The sequence below is a fragment of the Heterocephalus glaber genome, unplaced genomic scaffold (assembly GCF_053883595.1).
Source record: "Heterocephalus glaber isolate CG9 unplaced genomic scaffold, H.glaber_assembly_v1.0 deba00000006, whole genome shotgun sequence".
NCBI lineage: Eukaryota > Metazoa > Chordata > Mammalia > Rodentia > Bathyergidae > Heterocephalus > Heterocephalus glaber.
In genome coordinates, this window is record NW_028258136.1 from 256,242 (window position 1) to 270,964 (window position 14,723).

Below are 14,723 nucleotides of genomic sequence, written 5' to 3' on the forward strand. Positions count from 1 at the left end.
CAGTTTCATTAATTTTTCTACTAAGGTACTTCTTAGAAGTTATCAAATTTATTTCAAAAAAGATTATTATAATATGCTTTCTATATCCTCTTAAATTCTGTAAAATCTGTGTTAATGGCCTCTAAATTTTGATGTTGTAATTTTAAAAAAGTATAATTGATATTGTGTAATGGGAAGAAAAGGTCTAAAGGAGTGGGGGAAGTGGGAGGGGTAGGGGAAAGAAAAGCTGAGAAAAGAAAAATATGAGAAAAAAAAATGGAAAAAACAATTTGCAAATACAGAAGGGTGGAGAGGGTGAAGGGAGGGCAGGGTAAGGGGAAAAAAATAAGAACCAAAATACATCATGTAAAGTTACAAGATCCCAAGGATGAAGGTAACATTTTTTTACATAAAATATACCAATAAACTTAATGGGAAAAAATGTATATATATAGCACTAGTGTGCCCAACTATATAAAACAAATACTCAAGGACATGAAAAATCATATAAACACCAATATAATAGTACTGGGGGACCTCAATACTCCACTGTCACAAATAGATAGAACAACTAGACAAAAAATAAACAAATGAAATGCTAGAACTCAAACTCTTGAATAAATGAACTTAATAGATGTTTACAGAGTGTTGCACCCCATAAAATCAGAATACACATTCTTTTAAGCTGCACATGGGTCATTCTCCAAAATAGACCACATACGCTCATAGAACATATTTAAGAAGTGCAAAGGAATTGAAGTTATCCCCTGTATATTACTAGACCATAGTGCAATGAAATTGGAGATCAATAAATAGCAAAAGAAACCACAAAAATTTCATAAATACATGGAAATTGAATAATCAATGGGTCACAGAGGAAATTAAAGAAGAAATGAGACAGTTTCTTCAATGAAATGACAATACAACATATCAGAATCAATGGGGCCATTCCACTGCTCCCAGCCCAGAGGAAGGGGCTTCTGAGACACCGTTGCACCATTCCCAGCCTAGATGGATGGGCTTCTGGGCTGCCATTCCAAAGCTCCCAACCCAGAGGAAGGGGCTTCCAGGGTGCCGGTCCACCACTCCCAGCCCAGAGGGAGGGGCTTCTGGGCCTCCTTTCCACCACACCCAGCCCAGAGGAAGGGGATTCTGGGCCACCATTCCACTGCTCCCAGCACAGATGAGGTGAGCCGAGCAGGCACCAACAGCACCGCCCCCCCTGTCGAGATGAGAAGATACATAAACAAGTCTCAAAACCAGAATTCCAGATCACCTAAGGCAACCCCAAAGGAAAATGTGATGGAAGATTCTGATGCTCAACAACCTGGACTCACTGAACTGGCAACAAAAGAGGATCAGGAAAAAGTAAAATCAGAAATAATTTCTCAGATAACAGCAGAGATTGTGCTTGTAGTGCAAAATACGATTAATACATCTACTGAGGATATGAGGAACATGATGGAATCAAAACAAAGGAAACAAATGGAATTCATAAAACAGATGCAAACAGATTTTAAGGGGATCAAAATCTACACTGAAAGTCTACACAGCAGAATGAGCCAATGTGAGGACAGAATTTCAGGTATAGAAGAAAGGATTGCAATTAGTGACCAGGAAAAGAAAAATTGCTTTAAAATTGTAATGGACCATGAGAAAGTAATCCAGCAGCTGCTAGATGATGCAAAGAAGAATAATATAAGTCTGATTGGAGTCAACGAAGAAACAGGAGAGAGTGCAGATGACATAAAAAAAAAAACTGTTCACAGAAGTAATGGCAGAAAACTTCCCAAGCAGGGGAAAAGAACTTGACATACAGATAAGTGAGGCATATAGGACTCCAAATAGCCTTGATTAAAAAAAATCTACACTTAGGCATATAATTATTAAGATTCCAGAAACTCAACAGAAGAACAAAGTTCTACAAGCAGTTAGAGAAAAGAAACAAATCACATGCAAAGGAAAACTGACCAGAATCACAGCAGACTTCTCAACACAAACCCTCAAGGCAAAAAAGCTTGGAGTGACATATTCCAAGCCCTAGAGGAAAATGGCCTCCAACCCAGATTGATGTACCCTGCAAAACTATCTTTCAAAATTGATAGAGAAATAAGATACTTTCATGACAAAGAGCACCTTAGGAACTTCATGAATACCAAAAAAGGATTACAAAAAATTTTAGAAAATATCCTATGAAAAGACAAAGAGGATGACAACCTCAGGAAGTCCAGCAGAATGAATCCATTGGGCACCACAAGAAATTAAATACAAAGGAGAAGAATCCAACAAAAAGAAAAAGTCATGACAATGATAAGTCAATACATATCAGTTATAACCATCAATGTTAATGGTCTCAATTCACCAATCAAAAGAAATAGACTGGCAGAATCAATCAAGAAGTAAGATCCAACAATATACTGCATACAAGAAACACACTTAATTCAAAATGAAACTTATGGACTGAAAGTTAAAGGGTAAAAAACAATACTTGATGAGATGGGAACCCAAAAAGAAGCAGGAGTAGTTATCCCCTTTGCAGATCAAGTAGACTTCAAACCAATACTGATTAAGAGAGACAAAGAAGTACACTACATCCTTGTAAAGGGAAAAATCCAACAAGAAGTGATGACAATCATAAATATCTATGCACCAAACACTACTGTGCCCAACTATATAAAACAAATACTAGCAGACAAGAAAAGTCATATATACATGAATACAGTAGTAGTTGGGGACCTCAATACCTCACTGTCACAAATAAATACATCAACTACACAAAAAATAAGCAACAAAATGCTAGAACTCAATCAAACTCTTGAACAAATGAACTTAACAGGTGTTTACAGAGTGTTCCAACACGCAAAATCAAAATACACATTCTTTTCAGCTGTACACGGGTCGTTCTCCAAAATACACCACAACTTGCTCATAGAACATGTTTAAGTAAGTGCAAAGGAATTGAAGTTATCCTCTCTATGTTATCAAATGATAGTGAGATGAAATTGGAGATCAATACCAATATAAATCACAAAAATTTCATAAACACATGGAAATTGAACACGTCTGAATAACCACTGGGTCACAGAGGAAATCAAAGAAGAAATCATACAGCTGTTTCAATCAAATAACAATGCCAATACAACATATCAGAACCTAAGGGACAAAATGAAAGCAGTCTTATAAGGGAAATTCATAGCCAAGAATACACACATTAGGAAAACAGAGTGAAACCCATTAAACAACCTAATGCTAAAACTCAAGCTTCTAGAAAAAGGAAAGCAGGACAAACCCAAAACTCATACAAGGGAGGAAATTATAAAGATCAGAGCAGATATCAATGCAATGGAGACTAAGAGAACGATACAAAAAAGCAGTGAGGGCAGGGTTGGTTCTTCAAAAGAATAAACAAAATTGAGAAACCCTTAGCCAACCTTATCAGAAAAAGGAAAGAAAAGACCCAAATCCATGCAATTAGGAATGAAAAGGGTAAAATAAGAAAGGACCCAACAGAAATCCAGAGGATCATCAATACCTACTTCCAGAACCTATATGCCAATAAGACGGAAAACACAGAAGAAACAGACAGATTTCCAGATACATATGAATTACCAAAGTTGAATGAAGAAGGCCTAAAAATTCTAAACAATCAAATATCAATCAATGAAATTGAAAATGTAATTTAAAACTTACCAACTAAAAAAAGGCCGGGCCCTGATGGCTTAACTGCTGAATTCTAAAAGACATTTAGAGAAGAACTACTGACACTACTGTTTAAACTCATCAAAGAAATTGAAAGTGAAGCAATACTCCCAAATTCATTCCTGGAAGCAAATATCATGTTGATCCCCAAAGCAGAGAAAGACCCAACCAAAAAAGAGAACTATAGGCCAATCTCACTAATGAACATAGAGGCAAAAATTCTTCTTAAGATACTGGAAAATAGAATGCATAAGATCATCAAGAAGATCATACAACCTGAAAAAGTGGGATTCATACCAGAGATACAGGGATGTTTCAACATATGCAAATCAATCAATGTAAAACACTGCATCAATAGAGCCACAGACAAAAGCCAGATGATCACCTCAATAGATGCAGAAAAAGCCTCAGACAAAATCCAACATGCACTGATAATAAAAAATCTACAAAAATTAGAAAAGAGGGTCTCTACTTCAATCTGATAAAACCCATCTATGAACAACTGACAGCCAATATCATACTAAATGATTAAAAACTGAAATACTTCACACTAAAATCAGGAACAAGACAAGGATGTCCACTATCACCATTCTTGTTCAATATAGTTTTGGAAATATTAGCCATGGCAATTAGACAAGAGAAAGACATTAAAGAAATAAAGATGAGAAATGAAGAAGTCACTATTTGCAGATGACATGATACACTATATAGAAGACCTCAAGAACTCCACCAAAAGTCTTCTAGACTTAATAATCAAATTCAGTAGTGTACCTGAATACAAGGTCAACACACAAAAATCAATAGCTTTCCTCTATATGAACAACAGACTCAACGAGACAGAAATAGGGCAAATAATTCCTTTCACAATAGCATCCAAAAAAACTGAAATACCTAGGAATTGACTTAACGAAAGAAATCAAAGACCTCTTCTCTGAAAACTATAGTATTCTGAAAAGAGAGATTGAAGATGATATCAGAAAATGGAAAGACATCCCTGGCTCCTGGATAAGAAGAATCAATATAGTGAAAATGGCCACATTGCCAAAACTGCTATATACATTCAATGCAATCCAAATTCAAATCCCAGCCTCATACTTCATTGACCTTGAGAAAATCATCCAAAAATTCATTTGGAACAAGAAGAGACCCAGAATAGCAAAAGCAATTCTAGACAACTGAGACATAGCAGGGGATATCACAATCCCCAACTTGAAACTATACTACAAAGCTACTATGATAAAAACAGCATGGTACTGGCAAAGAAACAGACCTGAGCAACAGAGGAACAGATTAGAAGATGCCAAAACAACTCCAGACCCACTCAGGGATCTCATATTTGATAAAGGAGCCAAACACCCTCACTGGAGAAAAGAGAGCCTATTTAATAAATGGTGCTGGAAAATTGGGTTTCAACCTGCCAGTGATTAAAACAAGACCTATATCTCTCTCCATGCACTAAACTAAATCAAAATGGATTAAAGATCTAAACATTAAAATAGAAATGATGAATTGGCTGGAACAGAAGTTAGGCAGAACGCTTGAAGACATTGGTGTAGGAAAACATTTTAGGAACAATACCTCAGTTGCCCGTTAACTACCAAAAACAATCAACAAATGGGATCTCTTCCTATTAAAAAGTCTCTGCACAAGAAGAGAAACCACCAACAGTCTGAAGAGATAGCCCACAGTGTGGGAAAAAATCTTCACCTGCTGCTCCTCAGACAACCACCTACTATCTCAAATCTATAAAGAATTTTAAAAAATCAGACCTCACAAATTTAAAGACCCAATGCGAAAATGGCCAGCTGAAATGAACAGACATTTCTCAGACAAAGAATTAGAAATAGCAAATAAACATATGAAAAAATGTTCAACATCACTGGTCATTGGAGAGATACAAATGAAAACAACACTGTGACTCCACCTCACTCAAGAAAGAATGGCTGCTATCATGAAATCAACCAATAACTAATCCTGGTGAGGCTGTGGGGAGAGAGGAACCCTACTCCACTGCTTGTGAGAGTGTAGACTGGTGCATCCACTGTGGAAATCAGTATGGAGATACCTCAAAGAACTAGGGTTGGAAGTCCCATTTAACCCAGCTATTCCCCTGCTTGGTATCGTCCCAAAAGAATTAAAAGAATCATACCACAGTGATATATGTTCACCCATGTTATAGCAGCACAATTTGTAATAGCTAAAACTTGGAAGCAACCCAAATGCCCATCAACTGGAGACTGGATAAAGAAAATGTGGTTTATTTATAAAATGGAGTACTACACAGCCATAAAAAATGAGAAATTAGAGACATTTATAGCTAAATGGATCCACATTGAGGCAATACACTTAAGTGAAATAAATAGGACAAGCATGTAAATACTAAATAGTTTCCCTAGTATGAGAAACTGAAAGTGTAAATAAGGACTAAAAGGTATAATAGATAATGTGAAATAGGAAGAAAAGGGCTAAAGGGGAAGTGGAAGTGGGAGGGTTAGGAGAAAGTAAAGAAGGGAATGGAATTAATATGAGAAAATAGAAAAATGGAAACAAAGTCTTTGTAAATAAGGAGGGATGGAGGAGTTGAAGGGAGGGCAGGGGGAGGGGGAAATGTAAGAACCAAAAGAGATTATGTAAAGGTGCAAATTTCCAATTATGAATGTTATTATATTGTATATCTAAAATGTATAAATGATTAAAATGAATAATTGATAATGCAAAATAGGAAGAAAAGGTCCAAAGTGGTAGGGGAAGTGGGAGGAGTAGGGTAAAGGAGAGAAGGGGAAGAAAAAATTATGAGAAATGGAAAAAATGTAAACAAAGTCTTTGTAAATAGGGAAGGGTTGAGGAGGTGAAAGGAGGGCAGAGAATGGAGAAAAAATAACAACCAAGATACATCATGTAAACGTACAAGTTCTGAATGAGAAAGGTAAATGTGTTATATACCTAAAATGTACCAATAAAGCAATTTAAGGAAATTGAAAAAAAGAATCTGTGGGGCACAATGAAAGAAGTAATATGAGGGAAATTCATAGCAGTGAACACGCATATTAGGAAAACAGAACAAGCCCAATTAAACAATCTGATGCTGAACCTCAAGCTTCTAGAAAGAGAAGAGCAGGACAAACCCAAAGTTCATACAAGGGAGGAAATTATAAAGATTAGAGGAGAAATCAATGCAATGGAGACTAAGAGAATGATACAAAACATCAATGAAGCCAAGAGTTGGTTCTTCAAAAGAATCAATAAAATTGACAAACCCTTAGCCAACCTTATCAGAAAAAGGAAAGGAAAGGCTCAAATCCATGCAATGAGGAATGAAAAGGGTGAAATGACAACAGACCCAGCAGAAATCCAGAGGATCATCAATACCTACTTCCAGAACCTACATGCCAATAAGATGGAAAACACAGAAGAAATGTACAGATTCCTAGATACATATGAATTATCAAAGTTGAATGAAGAAGACCTAAAAATTCTGAACAACCCAAAATCAACCAAAGAAATTGAAAATGTAATAAAAATTTATCAACTAAGAAAAACCTGGGCCCTGATGGCTTCACTGCTGAATTCTAAAAGACATTTAGAGAGGAACTACTACCACTACTGTTTAAACTCTTCAATGAAATTGAAAGGGAAGCAATACTCCCAAACTCATTCCTGGAAGCAAGCATCACCTTGATCCCCAAAGCAGAGAAAGACCCAACTGAAATAGAGAACTATAGGCCAATCTCACTAATGAACATAGAGGCAAAATTCCTTCATAAGATACTGGCAAATAGATTGCAGAAGATCATCAAGAAGATCATACACCCTGATCAAGTGGAATTCATTCCAGGGATACAGGGATGGTTCAACATATGCAAATCAATCAATGTAATCCACTATATCAATAGATCCAAGGACAAAAACTATATGATCATCTCAATAGATGCACAAAAAGCATTAGACAAAATCCAAAATGCATTGATAAGAAAAACCCTACAAAAATTGGAATAGACTGCCTCTACCTCAATCTGATAAAAGCAACTATGGAAAACCAACAGCCAATATCATACTAAATGGTCAAAATCTGAAGGCCTTCACACTAAAATCAGAAACAAGATGAGGATGTCCACTATCATCACTCCTGTTTAACATAATTTTGGAAAAATTAGCCACAGCAATTAGACAAGAGAAAGAAATAAAAGTAATAAAGATAGGAAATGAAGTCAAATTGTCATTATTTGCAGATGACATGATACTCTATATAGAAGACCATAGGAACTCCATCAAAGTCTTCTAGACTTATAAAGATAATTCAGTAGAGTAGCTGTATAGAATGTCAATACACAAAAATCAACAGCTTTTCTGTACACAAAAACAGACTCACTAGAGAGAAATGGGGCAATAAATTCCTTTCACAATAATATCCAAAAAATTGAAATACCTATGAAGCAACCTAACAAAAGAAATCAAAGACCTCTACTCTGAAAACTATAGCACTCTGATAAAAGAGATTGAAGAGGATATCAGAAATTGGAAAGATGTCCCCTGCTCCTGGGTAGGAAGAATCAACATAGTGAAAATATCCATACTTCCAAAACTGCTATATAGATTCAATGAAATCCCAACTGAAATACTGGCAGCATACTTCATTCATTTGGAAGAAGAGACCTGGAATAGCAAAAGCAATACTAAGCAATAAAGACAAGGTAGGAGGTATCACAATCCCCAACTTCAAACTATACACTTTTATCACTTACTGTGATAAAAACAGCATGGCACTGGCAAAGAAACTAGCCTGAGGACCAGCAGAACAGATTAGAAAATGCAGAGACAACTCCAGACACACTCAGCCACCTCATCTTTGACGAAGGAACCAAACACCCTCACTGGGGAAAGATAGCCTCTTTAATAAATGATGCTGGAAAAACTGGGTTTCAACTTGACAAAGATTAAAACTAGACCTATATCTCTCACCATGCACTAAACTAAAATCAAAGTGGATTAAAGCTCTAAATATTAAAACAGAAACACTGAACCAGCTGGAACAGAGGTTAGGTAGAGCTCTTGAAGACATTGGTGTAGGAAAACATTTTATGAACAAAACCTGAGTTGCCTGTGAACTTGCACAAACAATCAACAAGTAGAATCTCTTCTTACTAAAAAGCTTTTGCACAGCAAGAGAAACCACCAACAGAGTGAAGAGTAAACCTACAATGTGGGAAAAAATTTTCACCTGCTGTTCCTCAGACTCAGGTCTACTATCTAGAATCTATAAAGAACTTAAAAAGATCAGACTTCCCAAATTTAAATACTCAACCCAAAAATGGGCATGTGAAATGAACAAGCATTTTTCAGACAAAGCAGTAGAAATAGCACATAAACATACAAAAAAAATGTTTAACATCACTGGTCATTCGAGAGATGCAAATGAAAACAACGCTGAGATTCCACCTCACCCCAGAAAGAATGGCTTCTATCATGAAATCAACCAATAACAAATGCTGGCAGGGCTGAGGGAAAAGAGGAACACTGCTCCACTGCTGGTGGCAGTGTAGACTGGTGCAACCACTCTGGGAATCAGTATGGAGATACCTCAAAGAACGAGGACTGGAAGTCCCATTTGACCCCACTATTCCACTGCTGGGTATCTTCCCCAAAGAATTAAAAGAATCATACCACAGTGATATATGTGTACCCATGTTCATAGTAGTTTGTAATAGCTAAAATCTGGAAACAGCCCAAAGGCTCATCAACTGGAGACTGGATATAGAAAATGTGGGGTTTTATAAAATGGAGGACTACTCAGCCATAAAAAATGAGAAATTAGAGACATTTATACCTAAATGGATCCACATTGAGGAAATACACTTAAGTGAAATAAATAGGACACACATGTTTAAATACTGAATAGTTTCTCTTGTGTGAGAAATTGAATGTACAAATAAGGATTAAAAGGTATAATAGATAATATGAAATAGGAAGAAAAAGGGGCAAAGGGGAAGGGGAAGTGGGAGGGCTAGGGGAAAGCAAAGAAGGGAATGGAATTATTATGAGAAAATGAAAAAATGGAAACAAAGTCTTTGTAAATACGGAGGGGTGAAGGTATTGAAGGGAGGGCAGGGGAAGGGAAAAAAATAAGAACCAAGAGAGATTATGTAAAGGTGCAAATTTCCAGTCATGAATTTCTTTATATTTTATACCTAAAATGTACAATATACCAATAAAATTAATTTTTAAAATGAGAAGGGGATCAAGGGATGAGGAGAGGGAGAGCGAGAGAAGGGAAAGGGGGTGGGAAAATGAATTAAATTGTGTCATGTACATGCACCAACTCCACACAGGGAATATAAACATTACGTACTACAAACACTTATGAATTTAAAATGCACATAAAAAGTGATAGGGAAAAATAAATTGGAGTATAAATTTATATAAAATTATTTTCAGTTCTTTTTTCCCTTAAATGCATAGACATATTATTTACTCTTGAAATTCTTTATTGTGTGTGTTAGTGGGAGGCTTCTGTGAATTTTCTAGATTTAAGAAATGGTTATTAAATGAATATTTACTGAAGTCAAATTTTATTATAATTGTATGACCATCCTTTGTGCCCAAATGAATGTTTTTGCTCCCTCCTTTTCTCCCTCCCTCCCTCTCCTTCTTCTAACTGAAGTCCTTCCTTCCTTCTTTCTTTCTTCACTCCCTCTCTCCCTCCCTCCCTTCTCTCTCCCTCCATCTTCCTTTTCCTGTGAAGCTGAGGATTGAACTGGGTCTTATCCAAGTTATAACTCAAGTTGTACAGAACTGAGTTATGTTCCTAGCTGCAGTCATTTCAAAAGAGACCATTTTACCTGCCATCTTTTCTTTCTGGAGAGGCTATTTGACCTTTTTTTTTTAATTGTGGCTTTTTCTTAAATTTTCCTATGTGGAGAGAAGGATGTTGCCATTAACACCATCTATGTGCTGTTTCATGATATAAAGGACATTAGAAGGTTAGTGCTTCTCTATAGGTCCAAATCACTGTATTATGCATGCATTTACCTATGACTATGTCATAATCCATGCTGCACACATATTTTCCAGTTAGCAATAAATTAAACAAGGAAACTGGTACACAGAGATTCAAGTTTTAGGGAAACAGTTCTACATCAAATGTAACTATATATATATGTATCTTCTCTGTTTTTGTTGGAGCAAGTCCACACTGAAAAGATTTAGAAGAGCTCTGATTCACTTGAAATAAAATCTTGATTCATTCAAAGTGAAGTTCCCATGGAAACCATCCCTGAGCTGACAAAAGCCTCTAAAGAATTTGTTCTGCTGTTGCATCATGTATACAGCTATTCTCTAAAGCTCTTACAGGCTGGAAAGCCTTAACGAATCCCTAAGGTTTTGTCTGTTGTGGGTCTCAAGGAGCACTTGCCTTGTGGAAATTATTTGAAATTTTTGCTAATGGTCTGTTTTTCTATGCTTCTTTAATCAGTGCAGTGGGATTGAGATGAAGCATTATCAAAAGGTTGTAGATGAGCATTTCATCTTCCTTGGGGAGGATGATCTCTGGGCAACTATCCTCTGGGATCCTCTGTTACTAGCTCTCTGAGATCTTTAATCCAGAATAGAACTCTAGACTTGACTGTCTGTGATGTTTAGAAAGGAGGCTGCTCCTTCCCTGGTAGCTGTACAGGAGCCTCAGAGCAGCAGCACAATCAGAGATTATGTTCTTCAGTTCAGAAAGAGAAACAAGATAAGCATGAAGTCTTGATCCTAAAAGTGAAAAAGCAGAAACAGAGGGTCCTGGGCTCCAAGTTCCCACCTTCTTTCCCCTAGGGCCATTTGCATTTTCATGAAGGCCATGTGTGGGAGGCAGGGAGGGCAGCAATGTGGTTCCAAGCTGAAGAGGTGAGTGCCTTCCTAAACTGCTGTGCCTGCAGAAGAGTTGGTAGAAGCTCGAACACAGGAGTCAATGACCAAAGTTCACCTGAACCCCACTGGCATTGGGACTTTGTGCAAGTTGCTTTAGGTATCATTTTACATCATCTGCAAAAGGAAGAGCATGGTAATGCCACACAGTATTTAGAGGAGTGTCTAGCCCATAATTAACACTCAGTGAAGTTTTTTTCCTCTCTTTCCACTCACTTCCCTCCCATGAACTTCCACGATGGATAGCTTCTCTCTCTTAATGACACTTTTCTTTTCCCCTCACAGAATCTCCTAGAGGAGAATGGCTGCTGAGAACACCTCCTCAGTGACAGAGTTCATCCTCCAAGGCTTAACAGACCAGCCAGGACTCCAAGTCCCTCTCTTTTACCTGTTTCTAAATTTTTATGTGGTCACAGTCCTGGGGAACCTGGGCTTGATAACTCTGATAGGGCTGAACTCTCACCTGCATATTCCCATGTACTTTTTCCTCCTCAACTTGTCTTTCATAGATTTTAGTTACTCCACTACTCTTACCCCTAAAATGCTGATGGGTTTTGTCTTAAAGAAGGACACCATTTCCTATATAGGGTGTATGATTCAATTTTTTTTCTTCTGTTTCTTTGTTTTTTCTGAATCCTATATCCTGCCAGCGATGGCATATGATCGCTATGTTGCCATCTGTAAGCCACTATTGTACACGATCATCATGTCTCCCCAGCTGTGTTTACTCCTTCTGTTGGGTGTCTATGGGATGGGGGGTTTGGGGGCTGTGGCCCATATGGGAAACCTGATCCTTATGACCTTTTGTGCAGACAACTGCATCAATCACTATATCTGTGACATCATTCCACTCCTTGAGCTGTCCTGCAGTAGCTCTTACATACATTTGTCAGTGGTCTTTATTGTTGTGGCCATTGGCATTGGAGTTCCCATTGTTACTCTTTTTATATCCTATGGTTTCATTCTTTCCAGCATTCTCCACATTAGCTCCACTGAGGGTAGATCCAAGGCCTTTAGTACCTGCAGTTGCCACTTAATTGTGGTATCTCTTTTCTTTGGATCTGGAGCTTTTATGTATCTCAGACCACCTTCTATTTTGCCCCTGGACCAGGGAAAAGTGTCTTCTATTTTCTATACTGCTGTGGTGCCAATGCTCAATCCATTAATCTATAGCCTGAGGAATAAGGATGTCAAAATTACCCTGAGGAAAACCTTGAGCAGGAAAATCTTCTCTTGAAAGTAATAGAGAAAAAGGATCCAAAATTTTATTGGAGTGTTCTTTATTCATTTTTGTCATTAGTGATCTCTTACCCTTCACTTATAGGAAATTCTAAGATCATGTTTTTAAGTATACCTATTCTCTCTACTGCTTATCCTCCCAACTATTCCAACCATTCTTCATTTTATTGATATGATTTCTATAGTAATAGAGAATTTAATTTTTACTAGGTTTAAGAAGTCATTAAGTCCAGCTCTGCATACACATACCTTACCCACCAGAGATTCTTAAATATTTCGTAGGTTGTACAAGGGCACACATATACTTGATGCCACAACTAGGACTGGAATCCAGGCCCTTGAATTTTAATCCAATTTACTCTACCTTCTTTTACCTATGCTTTCTCATTCTATCTTTTCCATGGCCAATTTCATTTCTAAGTTTATTGCTGTTTAAATAAATTTAATTGACATTTAAATAAATCTAATTATATTCACAGTCATTTCATGCAACTATTCATGGATTAATTTTTGAAATATTGTTTTTGTGTGTTGGAGTATGAAAAAAGTATGTTGGAGGTGAAAAAAGGTTGTTTTGGACTTGACCAAAAGATAGATGTTTTACAAATGTTGGGGCATGAGAAGGGGCACTATGTTAGTTTCCATATAGAATCAGCCATCAATGTTCATTAAAATGTTGTGCAGAGCCCTATGGACTCAGGCTAACTTATTATGCCTTAGATATACAGACTTAAATGATGAGGATACTGAATACAAGCTTCATTCATTATTTCCAAACAAATGGAAATAGAACTTGGAGCCTCACTTCAAGGGTCTGAATATGGTACATTCGTAATAGCTTGGAATGTGTGTGAGCCATTAGATTTGTAGCAACAAATCATTAGGGGAGACAAGTGCTATTATATTTTAAGGCATTATATATATCAGTGATATTCTAATACTAGAGTATAAAGGAAAGGGATAGGTCATAATTCAGAGAATTGAGTAAATGAAGGTACAGGTTTATATAGGGAATCAGAAGGTGGTCATAGTTCTTTTTGAAGCAATGACATGTTTACTCTCTGGAAGCTCCTTGGATTTATGAACTTTTCTTTGTAAAGTTCTTTTAGGAAAAAAAGGAAGTTTGGACAAAATGTTTATTTTTCCCCCTTTTGGAATGGTGTCAGTGTCTAACCAAAAGAATGAAACAAAGTGCAGAGAAAGACTGTACTTTGAATAATGTAATGGAATTCAGGACCCTTATGGATGAGTGTATTGAGGGGGCGGTGGGAAATCAGTACGTTATAGGTAAATAAAATAATATCCTACCCCCTTTTAAACTGAAGTGTAAATTTATACCTAAAAATGCACAAATTTAGATGTGCAATGAACTTTTTCTCTTATATATGGGCATGGATACATACTACTACCTAGACCTAGAAATAGAAAATTTTCATTGCTTAAGAATTTTCTGCCTGCTCTTTCCTAAGTAAACACTACTCTTTACTCTCTTTCTGGAAATATCTACTATTTTTATTCTTATCATCAAAGATTCATTTTGCTCATTCTTGACCTTTATATAAACAATAAGTAGCATATGTATTTATTTTATTTTATTGTTTGGGGTATTAGAAACTGTTGAATTCATGCTAGACATGTGTTCTACCATCAAGCTAGATCTTCAGCTCAGCACATTTAGTTTTAGTGCCAGGCTTTTTGCCAAATATAGAATATTATGTGAGGTTCATCTACAATTTTGTTCTTATTGTTTAGTTTGTGTTTTTTGTATGATTATATAGCAACTTACTTATCAATTATCTTCTTAATAGACATTTGGTTTGTTTTTAGTTTCTACATCCTATTGATAAGGTTACTATAAAATTCCTGAAAAATGTGATTTATTTGTGTACACTTACTCCTCT

General features: G+C 36.5%; 1 protein-coding gene across 1 annotated transcript; it reads left to right on the plus strand.

The window, feature by feature from the left end:
* Window positions 1-11,875: 11,875 nt before the first annotated feature.
* On the plus strand, window positions 11,876-12,820 carry LOC101715615 (olfactory receptor 8B12). The gene has a single exon (XM_004874450.2). The coding sequence runs from the start codon at window positions 11,885-11,887 to the stop codon at window positions 12,818-12,820; it is 936 nt and encodes a 311-aa protein (XP_004874507.1). The 5' UTR covers window positions 11,876-11,884.
* Window positions 12,821-14,723: the final 1,903 nt, after the last annotated feature.

Coding starts and splice junctions, on each gene's coding strand:
- LOC101715615 (XM_004874450.2), top strand. CDS start 11,885: ATGGCTGCTGAGAACACCTCCTCAGTGACAGAGTTCATCCTCCAAGGC.